Consider the following 12,015-nt stretch of genomic DNA (forward strand, 5'->3'; position numbering starts at 1 on the left):
TAATGTAAATACTGAAGTAAATGCTAGGAGATATACATCAGATTTACAATGGTTGATAAGAAGATTGATGATGCAATGCTCTTTAGATATGATCACAAATGTTGGATGTAATAACATGACAAAACACATGAACATGAATGACCGAATCAAACACACATGCTTGCTTGAAGATTGATATGTCTTTGCTCCATGATGTGTGAAGGATGAAATGCTGCCCTGAATACTTGAGAATGCTTGATGACGAATGCACGAATGATGGGTTATGTGTGTTATGTTCAAATGAATTGATAGGATGCCCTTATATAGGCTTCCCTAGGTAAATTACCAATTAGGCCAACCTCTAACAATCACATTGAGCTATGGAGACCAAAACCCATCGAGGAGGGAGAAAGCCTGCCCAAATTTGAATTGGGTCATGTTTAACCACCAACATGCCCTGGTCCTCCAAAAATAGGACCAGCAAATCAGCAAATGGGGGAGGGCAACTCCAAGATGGGGCCCACTTAGTGGTGTCAACAAGTGACATCAAAGTTGGAGCAAAATGGGGCCAAAATGGGCCTAGGGGGAATGAAAATAGGACACTCTAAGGTAGGAGCACAAACATGAGGTGTGAATTGTACCGGTTACAATTTACAACGCTACAGCTATTGTCTACGAAAACAGATGTAATGAAAACATGGCATTGAAAGGGTGAATATTACAATCAGACTGGAAGAAAAGGAAGATATTTACTTATTTGATTGGAGGAGTAAATGAGAATGAGACACCATTTGTGCTTTGGAGAATGCAGGTGGGATGGGAGAAAATTGAATTTGTTAATTGGTAAATAGTTGAGATACAATGTAGAATCTAAATTGAGTTAAATAGATATTTGTTTGAGTCACTTTGGTGTAGCCACCAACTATTCTTGTAATAGCTGCAGCACTTGTTCAACAATTCTTGAAAGATGAATATTTCAGCCAATTAAATTCATATGAATGATGAATGCAAGCCAACTGTACCTTGTAAAGGTGCATTTGTGATATGGAGATTGCAAGTGGGATCTATTGATTCATCAATAGTTGAGATACAAAGTAACTGTAGAACCTTGATCGAGTTAAATAGATCTTTGTTTGACAGTCAATTTGGTGTAGTCACCAGCTATTCTTGTCTGCAACATTTTTCAACAATCCATAAAAGATCGATATCTCAGCCAATGAAATTTATATGAATGATTAATGCCAGCCAAATGTATCATCTAAAGGTTCTTGGAGAATATGTGTCTACAGAGTTGCACAGTGTGCCACTTTTCTTTAGATGCTTTATAGTAAATTCCAGAAAGATTAAACTTCAAACACTGGCAGATTTAGTAACTGGCATCAGAAAATTTCCTGCTGATGGGGGACAAAATTTATTCGAAAGTGAAAATCCATTTGGAACCTTAATGACGATTAGTTATTTTTACATGTAATTTATTTTGTTGTTGAGTAATAATCTGTATAAATTGTAGTAGGATTACGATTGAATCTCCTATTTACCAATAAGACTATTGAAAACCCCCTTATAGTTGTATACTCTACTAATGTTTGATGAAAGAAACCAAATAAAGCAAGGTATTATAAGGGCCTTCTGGGATGGATTGTATGAAAAATAGTTTCTCCTCTCTGATGTGGCTTTAATCTTTGTGGCAGACAATGAAATCAACACAGGCAATGGGAGATGCTATGAAAGGTGTTACAAAGGCAATGGGACAGATGAACAGGCAGATGAATTTACCAGCCTTACAGAAAATAATGCAAGAATTCGAAAGGCAAAATGAAAAGATGGAAATGGTAACAGAAGTAATGGAGGATGCTATAGACGACGCCTTGGAGGGAGATGAAGAAGAGGAAGAAACTGAACAACTTGTCAATCAAGTTCTGGATGAGATTGGGATTGATATTAATTCTCAGGTAGCTGAATTCTTTTGCATTCATAGTGCTACACCTTTTGGGTTTATCATGCAACTGACTTGTAATTGAAATTTGACATAATGCAGCTCTTGAATGCTCCAGCATCGTCAGTGTCTGCATCTGTACCTGCAGCTCCTACAAAGGTTTCCCAACCAACTGTAGCTGGCAGTGATGATACTGGGATTGACAGCGATCTACAAGCAAGGCTTGATAATCTGAGGAAAATGTAACTGAGTATGCTGCAACTTGGGTGAAGCCCACTATTAACATGCTCTTGATGTTATTCTATTATTTGGGTGAATGCAATGCCTTTCGAGGTTCATATTTTATGTATGCCATAAATTTGTCCAGCTGTTAAAATTTATAATCTTTGAGCTGAAGGATTACGATATTTGTTAAAATTACAAGCGGAGCAGCTATGGGGAGCCTGTTTTGATTGAGCATATGTAATTAAACTTCCAAGTTACTTTTTTGGTTAGAAGTGTCCACCCAAAGGGAAAATCAGAAAATTCTTGGTCAAAATGTTGACAGTTTGATATGCTCAATTATTAGTCCCTCCCATGGCAGACATTCTATTGTAATCAATTCAAGCAAGTTGTCAGTTTAAATAAACCAATCACAGCAAAGTATATTTCTTTAATAATATTCTTGATATATATAAGTTATATTGAAAAGACAAGTAAATGTTTTAAGATTTATATTTTATTGTGGAAAATTTTATATCAAATTTAAAGTTTCTATTTTCTGATTTGCTGTCAATTTTTTTGAAGTTAACAGCTCCATCATTTCAAGCAATACTATATCATCTAATTTTAAGTAAATTACTGTCTTATTAATTACTTCAGTTGTTACTATCCGTTTTGAATAGTACAAATATTCTGCCATCTTAATAAAGAGTTTTCAAAGTGAAGAAGTTGAAGTGGATGCAGCACAGATCACACTGAATGTTCGTGCAATTTTTGAGTACAAGAAATGTCCATTGTAGTACACATCAGCATGTTGAAGTACCAGACCGTAGTGTAAAAAATATTTCATAATTGTTCAAGCATCACAACTGGTTTTCTATCCAAGTGTATTCTGATTACATGACATACAATCAAAGAAAAGGAAGAAATGAAATGAAAGATTTTAATGACATCCATGAGATCAAGAAGTCTAAGGTACTAAGGATGGTAATCTTAATGTATTTTCAAATTCTTCTTGATGTTGGATCTCCTATTATGGATTTTGATCAGGAAACTCATAGTTTGGATTTTGATCAGGAAACTCATAGTTTTTCTAACCCTTGCTTCCTCAAATAAGGCAGTTAGATTGTCTACTTCCAGGGTGTTTTCATGGTGAATATAAATATCCTTATAATTTTTGCAATCCATGATGAAGTGCCAATCTCTCTCCACCACCCGTTTGTAGCAGAATAGACATGTTCTTGTTTCCTGTTCTTGTTTCCTATTCTTCCTTAGGTATTGCCCATCTACAAGTCACACATTTAAGATGATGTGATTTGGTTCTTAGCTATGGAATTGGTAGCTGTACTTTCTCCTTGATCGCAACTTATAAATATATTTTCTTGTCATGATGCCAGGTGCGGTTAAATTCTTTAACATAATATGCTTTCTTCCAACCAGTTTGCTTTGTCTACATGTCCCCTTTTTATTTGGCTTAGAAATATGATTAAATAATTAAAAATATTTAAGGTCATAAAGTAATTAATTCCCAATTTTGAAGTGACCTCGTTTATGTCAATGGAAAATTATAAGAGGGCCACTATATTATTTCACCAAGTTAAAATTAAAAAGAACGGGAAATATGAACACAAAAAGAAGTTGAAAAGGAGAATTCAAAGAGTTTCTCAAAAGGGTTATAAAAGAGCGGTGAGAGACTTGAATTTGAAGTTTATCCTATTTCTCAGTTGGAACCCTCATGGTTTTGGAGTTGAAATTCGTTCCATCTCAGTATATTGAGGACGCAAACTCTCTTGGAAAGATCACTTTCGAAAGTGAAAGATTCCTCCTTGACTGGTAGCAAGAGAAATTATTTAAGTTTCTTGCGTGGTTTAATCGATTGAATTTTTCAGAAAATTTGTAAAGTCTCCGTGGTTTAATCAATTGAAATTTTCAGGAAATTTTAAGCCTGTGGAAAGACAAATTTTAGGAATTGTGGTGGTTTCAGACGTATTTATTCAATAAATATATTATTATGGCTGAAGAGATAAGTTTTGTAATAAAATATTAATATTTCCTTGGTGATTTTATTAATTCTCCATATTAGTCAAACATATATGGCTTATGAAAGATTAAATAATTGTAAAAAATACAAAGGACAAGTCGTGGGCATTAGCAAAGGTGAATATTTCTTTAATTACATAATTGGCGCTAGAGTATGAATTCATTTGAATATATCTACTACTGACCTAGTTTTCCAGAACCGTGCAACTTGCTTGAAATAATATTTTAGTGACAGAAGATTAAAACATATGGACAGAATAGTTTGGTGTTGAACACTATCTATTTGTGGCGTGAATATTTCAGGAAACGGCTCCTTCCGTTATTGATTCGCACTTCATGCTGGATGGAAATATTTGTTCATGGAGGAACCTGTTCAGGGGCGAAATGAACATATGCAATATTGGGATGGATGGCGTGATGATATAAAGATTGGAATCGGGAGATTAAAGTATTGTGACGGGAGGAATTATTGAAGCTTTTACCAACGCGCTCCTTCCTTGTGAGGAGATATAAGTGGCATGGTTTCTTGCTGGTGCATACCTCTTAGCTTCTGATGCTAAAAACCAGATCATGGTATTTCCAGAATCATCGTATTCAAGGCATGGAAAGCTACAACAGTCTCGTAAGCACTGGGTAGCATAATATTGAGTTTACAGGGCATCAGCATGTAAAATTTGAAGATGCTGAGTATGAAAGACAGGGGCAGTGCTGAAGCTCCAGTACTAATTTTGGTTGGTGGTCTGCAAACAACAGCAATTATATTCTTGCCTGGGCGTGGAGTTGGTTATCCTGCTACCATTGTTATAGATAATCTGCTATATCTGTTATTGAAGGGTGTGCTGGAATCTGTATTGCTGATGAATCTTTCCTACAACACAATCAAGGTTGGATTTCAGGTTCGTTGCATATTCTTCTGAGTCGCTGGCTGCTAAAGGGCGTAAACCTCTTCCTGTGATGAGTACATCTACATTGCCGTATGAATTCCAGTCAAAGTTGTATACAGCCATCAGGATATGCACCATCGCATACTATGACCTAAGACCATAACTTCAGTTCTTATTCATGTCTGCGTACAGTCTACATAACTGGAGTTACAAATTTCCATCGATGAAGACTGCAGTTCACTTTTGCTGACTGTTCACTCTTCATATCGCCTCAAACAAACTGAACACCAGTTGACAGCAGTTTTTTTGGGAAGCATTCAATAATACACTACATATGATTCGCGGGCTTTGTGGGTGTTACTGTTTTTTATTCTTTCTTTCCTTATCTCTTTTTCGTACTCCATCATTTTAATCTTCATTGTTCTAAACTGCTGTGATTTTTCAAAAACAGAGAATGGGGATTTGATGAGTGCTGAGCGCAGAAAGCGATATCATTTTATCTTCACTTTGTATCTTTCTACAGGTGCAAGATTTTTCCAATCTGCTTACTTTATTAACATGAAATTATAATTTATAATTTTAATAAATTTAAATTATAATATTTATTTAGATTTATTAAAATTATAATATTTTTCCAATCTGCTTAGTTTATTTATATCTTTCTACGGTGCAAGTTTTTTAACATGAAATTATAATATTTATTTAGATTTATTAAAATTATATATATAACTTATGTTTTATTAGAAGGTGGTTGACTATGATATCTCCATTTCTATAGAGAGAAATGGTGATACTCACTCCTTCAAAGAGGTCATCTTGGGTGGTGCCACTGATATTTTTTGAGGTTTGGTACAAGGGTCTCAATTCCCCACTTAAAATTTTGAGCCTGTAGCTCATCTATGTCTTGTGCAATACTTCTAACCATACCTTTTATGTCTTGTGTGATGTCTTCCATAGAAAAAAGCTTGGTCAATATGTGACTTAGGGAAGGCGTGCCCTTATCTTGGGCCCACTAACAGAAAAGCTCTGCATACTCTAATCACTGGGCATCTATGATATTATTTTTTATTTGTTTTCTATTTTGTTGTAGTTCTTTCCAAAAGTGTTTAAGGTTGTGTTTTCCAAGACAAATTAACTATTTTCTTCTTGTGTTCACGTGTCTTTCTCTTTTGGCTTGTATTAATTTCTCACAAGCTTTATTTTCTCTTCTTCATCCTATGTCACTCTTTCTAAGATCTTTTTAGCCTTACACTTGATGCCATACCATGGGTTAGCTAAAAAATTATTTGTAGATCCTCTCTTAGGTTGAGATATTTTACAAGCATATAATGCCTAAAAAACGAATGGGGTCAACATACTCATCCCACACTATTTTCTATGTAACTATTTGCTTCTTGAAATGTTGTTCAAGGGTTATCACGAAGAGTTACTAATTTTCTTGATTCGTGAGATTCTATCCTAGGGGTGGACCTTTTTCTTGTGATGGGTCTCTTCTATTTGTTGGTTCTTTGTGAGAATGACAAATAGTGAGATTCTATCCTAGAGGTGGACCTTTTTCTTGTGATGGGTCTCTTCTATTTGTTGGTTCTTTGTGAGAATGACAAATAGTGAGATTCTATCCTAGAGGTGGACCTTTTTCTTGTGATGGGTCTCTTCTATTTGTTGGTTCTTTGTGAGAATGACAAATAGTTGTTTATGACCAAATTTTAATTCAATAGGGTAGTACCACATATCTAATTCCATCAGCCTTTAAATAGAGTCTCAAAGCAAATAATCACATTCCACCACACTTTGACCATTGTACATTTTACAAGTGACTACTTGAATTTGGCCATGCTCTCATGTCATTGTAAATACCCATGCTAGACAAATGGCATGACCCTTACAATTTTGCCCCAAAGTGTGTAGCACTCTCATTTCCATCTTGTGATGTTTTTTTTGCCCAAAGTTGACCTTTTGCTTCCTCTAGCCATAATGGATCGTTGTACCCTTTCTCTTCGTTACTCATCTAAAGATCTTGATTGTTAGTTGCCTTTGCATGAAAGTCCCTATTAAAAATATTTCCTCTAGTTGCCTTTGCATGAAAGTCCCTATTAAAAATATTTCCTCCAAGGTGTTGAAAATTGAAACATCATTTTATAAAGAAGCACATAAGTCTACACCACCTAATTTTCTTTTCTTAAATGTCTTCAAATCTTTTGGTGCATAGTAGTAAGTGACTAATCAAATTGTTGCATCATTTTCTATTATTTTGTCATACGTATTGTTTATTTGGGTCTTCTTTTCCCACTTTTATGATTCAACATTATATTTCTCCAATTATCATTATAACTCTCCAATACCCTTTACCAGTTTTTGTCCCTTCATTGCAATAGATTTTCTTAAATGGATTGTTGTCCCCTCACTTTGCATTGCTTATCTAAAGAGCTTGATTGTTGGTTATCCTTGCATTAAAATCTCCTATTAAAAATATTTGCCCCAAGGTGCTGAAAATTGAAATATTATTTTTTAACAAAGCATACACGTCTTCACTATCTAATTTTCTTTTCATGTATGTCTTCAACCTTTTGCTGCAACATAGCAAGTGGGCACTCTAATTGTTACACCACATCCTATTATATTTAGTCATATATATTGTTTATTTGGGTCTTTATTTTCCATTTTTATGATTCCACACCAGGTTTGTCTAATTATCTTTGTAACACTCCACTGCCCTTGACCAATTTTTACCCCTTAATACCAATACATTTTCTTATACCCTTGAAAGTCTTGAACCTTTTACCCATTAGTTCATGCATTTTCTTAATAATGATAATATATTTCCCATCTACTATGGGCCCTAACCTAGGTCCTTTTCTCCATGGATAACATCTAAAGTTTCAACTTACCATGGGTGGGTATGTCAAATCTCTATTTCTTGTGTAATAAACAATCACTAATTTGAGGCTTTCCATCATTTAACCATGATCATTTTCCTACATCTCTTTTTGTATTCACTTTAAACCATTCGTTAATTCTTATTGTTGGGCTATGGTCAAGCCTTCGTTTAGGCATATATGTGTGTGCCTCTAAGAGATCCTCTATTCTTTAGGATAATGTTCTTGTCCTCTATGTTTCTCATTATCTCGTGTGTTCCTATCCCTTCCTCCTATTCTCTTTTCAATTGAATACTTGCCTAATGGATATAACTTGTCCATTGCAACTAGTCATTCAATAAGTCTCTTGCTAAAATGTAATTTCTTTGTTTCTTGCACTAGTCTTTCATGCATTTGATAATGATATTTGCAACCTTGATCTACCTGTCTTCCTCTTCTTTTATTTGCATCTTAACTTATTTCTTTATCGTTTCTCTTTGCCCATCTACAATCTGCTTACAACTTGTGCCCAATTTTTGGTTCTTTGAGTTGGTTTCTTAAATTATTTTCTTTGATTTTATGTTCACATTTACAAATTGAATCTCTTTCATTTGTTTTATGCCATTTCCAACATCTTTTGATTGTTTTGTTCTATTGTTTAATATGATCTAAATGTTTCTTTAATGTCTCTAATTCTTGTTGTCCCCTTTCTATGATATTTTGTAGGTTTAATACTTGTTCTTTGAGTATTTTATTCTCCATTTTAAGCTTCCAATTGGATCCTATAATTTCATTTATCTTTGTTAGCAATACAAAACCAAAACTCTCTCATTAAGTCAAAAAACCCTGATAGAGTAGTCTAATGGAGGCTAATGGTGAAAACTTGAAAAGGTGTTACAGGCTAGTTGTAGATAGAACAAACTCGTACAAGAAAAAACAAATAGAACATGTTGCAAATTAAGTGCAATACATCAAGTTGACTTGAAGCAAGCATTAAGTGGTATGAGAAAGAGAAAGGGGCACATCCTTTGTTTTAATATACATATATTAAGATTATAAGGTAAGATAAAAGAAGGGTGATGATAAAATAAAGCTAATAGAGATAAGATAATGTAGAAAAAAAGATATATAATAAGGAATAGTATGTAAATATATATGGAAAGATAGATTGATATAAATGGAAGTGTAGATATAGTGATACAGTGAAGAAACGTGTCAGATATGTAATTGAGAAGAAGCTTGTAGCAAGTGACGAAGTCTAATATACAATGCATGTCTACTACAAATAATGTATATAAAATATGTTATGGTGTTTGATATATGTATGAACAGTCTATAAATGCATGTTTTATATATTTTTGTGTGCTAGTTTCTACTGCATCCTTTTGTAACCCACCATGTTTGTAATCCATCGAATATATCCTCTTATCCCTCTTATGTTATAATTTCCTTTATATTTGTTAGCAAAGACAAAGTCACAACTCTCCCATTAGGTTCTTCCTCCTTTGCAGGGCCCTTGCAATCATCAAGGATCTTCGCATGGTCAGGCTCTATGTGCTACAGGAGAGGATAGTGATTTTATGCAGGATGATATAGTTTTGGCAGATTTGGCTAAGGAAGTGGTAACGTTTGGTAGAAGTAAAGGGTCTTTTTCAGCTTCGGGGTTGCAACAAGGACCTCTTAAGAAGGGATCCTTTGATAACTCTTCTAAATCTGGTCCCAAGAAGGATCGGGTTAAAATTAAAAGTGTTGGAGAGATGTTGGTGGAATTTGGGTTTGTCAAACCCATTGATGCCCATTTTTCCCAATCTCTTCAATGATTATTATCTTGGAATGCACGAGGGTTGAATAGCATCCCTAGACAAAAGGCTATTCGTGATTTAGTTGCAGTCCATTCTCCAGATATCTTTTGCATCCTAGAGACCAAGCTTTCAGTTGATTCCATGCTTCAATGCGCCTCTTGCATTTAGTGTAGTGGTCATTGTCAATGTATCGGTTCCCAAGGTTATTCGGGTGGTTTGGCTCCTTTTTGGGATGCACGAAAGGTTGTTTTACTTTGGTGGATTTCGAGTCAATCTACTATATCCCTAGTTGCCTCTATTTTGGAGTCTAGGGAGGTTATTTTGGTTACCAATGTTTATGCTCTGATTGATATCAGGGGGAAATCTTGGCTATGTTCTCATTTAAGGTATGTGTGATCGTGTGCTTTTCTCCCTTGGGTTTTAGCTGGTGATTTCAATGCAGTTTTGAGTTTGGAGGAAAACGAGGACGTTTGGCTCGATTGGGTCCTTCTTCTAATCTCTTTCGTGCGAATGTGGACCTTCTTGATTTAATTGATATCAAACCTTCTAATGGGATTTTTACTTGGAGTAATAGATGAAGTGGGGAGGAAGCTATTTCTGAACGGTTGGACAGGTTTCTTGTTTCTTGTTTTTGGGTGGGAGGTAATTTGTCTTCTAGCTCTAAGATTCTTGATTGGAGGGGCTTTAATCATTGGCCAATCAAATTTGTCTCTTCTTCTTTTTCGGTCCCTAAGAATCCTCCTTTTAAGTTTCAACTTATGTGGATAAAGGATTCTTCTCTGCATGATCTTATGGCTTATTGGTGGAAAGCTGGAGACCCTGCTTATGGTACTGCTATGTACTCTTTTGTTAAGAAGATGCAATTTGTGAAATATCACCTTAAGAAATGGAATAGGCAGTGTTTTGGTCACCTTCAGGCTATGAAAAGGAATGCTCAATTGTGCCTTGTTGTGATTACTCGCCAGATCCATGATTATGGCTTCTCAGAAGCTTTGTGCATTGTAAAATCTCAGGTTGTTAGAGAAGTAGAGTGGGAACTTCGTGAGGATATTTTTTGGAATCATAAGGCTAGAATTGATTGGCTTTTGGAAGGGGATATGAATACTACTTTATTTCATCATTTTGTGCAGGGCCGATGAAATAGGAGTTACATTTCATCTCTGGTTAATTTTGAAGGTCTTCATATGTCTTCTTTGTAAGTCTTGTCTCAAGAGGCTAGGCAGTTTTATTCTGCTCTCTTTTCTAAAGATTCTCCTCCTATGAAGGTTGAGGAAAATTTGATTCTTTCTTGTATTCCCTCCTTGGTCACGATTGAGATGAATGATTCCCTCATCTGTCCAATATCTTTGGATAAATTAGAGGAGGTGGTTTTTGGGATGAATAGGTGTAAACCTCTAGGCCTAGATGGATTTCCAATAGAATTTTTTCAAGAATTCTTGGATGTTATTAATTTGGATTTATTGGAGGTTGTTCGGGAATCTCTTCGAAGTAAGAAGATGTTGCGGGTTTTGAAAGTTCTACTTTCTTAGTTCTCATTCCTAAAAAAGAAGGTGTTGATCATTTGGACTTCTTTCGGCCTATTGCTCTTTGTAATGTTGTTTACAAGATTATTAGTAAACTGTTTGTAGAAAGAGTCAAAGTTTACCTCCCTTTTTTATCTCAAAAGAGCAAGGGGGTTTTCTGGTCGGCGGGCAGATTTTGGATGGGGTTGTGGTGGCCTCTAAAACCATTCACTCTTTGGTGACGTCTAAGGAGAAGTATATGTTTATAAAGTTGGACATTGTCAAAGCTTATGATAGAGTCAAGTAGCATTTTCTGCAAAAAGACTTCTTGGCTTTTGGCTTTTGTTCAAAGTGGGTTAGTTGGACTATGAGTTGTGTTACCACTTCTTCTTTCTCTGTTATTGTGATGGGGAACCTTCTCAACTCTTTGGAGCTTTTAGGGGTCTTCGCCAAGGTGGCCCTCTTTCCCCCTATCTATTTATTATAATGGATGAGGGCTTGGTCAGATTCATTAAATCTCAGGTTTCCCAAGGTGTTTTTCACGGTTAGTAGTGGAGTAATGGATTGCCAATTCTTTCACATCTTCAGTTTGTTGATGATACTTCTCTTATGGGGATGGATAGTCTTCAGGAAGCTCTTTCTTTTAGGTGGACCTTGGATATTTATCTTGTTGCTTCGGCCCATAAGATCAATGAACATAAGTCTTCAATCTTCTTTTTCAATACTCTTGAAGCTATTCAGAGGAGGATTGCCAACATTCTGCAGTTTGAGATTGGATCTCTTTCCTTTATTTATTTAGGTATTCCTCTTACTGTT

At 35.3% G+C, this 12,015-nt stretch overlaps 1 protein-coding gene across 2 annotated transcripts in view; it reads left to right on the forward strand.

The window, feature by feature from the left end:
* Window positions 1-2,615, forward strand: part of LOC131069115 (vacuolar protein sorting-associated protein 2 homolog 1) — a 120,129-nt gene extending 117,514 nt beyond the window's left edge. For both annotated transcript variants that reach the window (XM_058004429.2, XM_058004430.2), the window contains exons 4-5: window positions 1,671-1,931; window positions 2,018-2,615. In XM_058004429.2, the coding sequence (XP_057860412.2) occupies window positions 1,671-1,931; window positions 2,018-2,161 (405 nt within the window). In that variant the 3' untranslated portion in view covers window positions 2,162-2,615. The remainder of the gene's footprint in view (window positions 1-1,670; window positions 1,932-2,017) is intronic.
* The last annotated feature ends 9,400 nt before the right edge of the window (window positions 2,616-12,015 follow it).

Source organism: Cryptomeria japonica, chromosome 1, assembly GCF_030272615.1.
Source record: "Cryptomeria japonica chromosome 1, Sugi_1.0, whole genome shotgun sequence".
NCBI classification, from domain to species: Eukaryota; Viridiplantae; Streptophyta; class Pinopsida; order Cupressales; family Cupressaceae; genus Cryptomeria; species Cryptomeria japonica.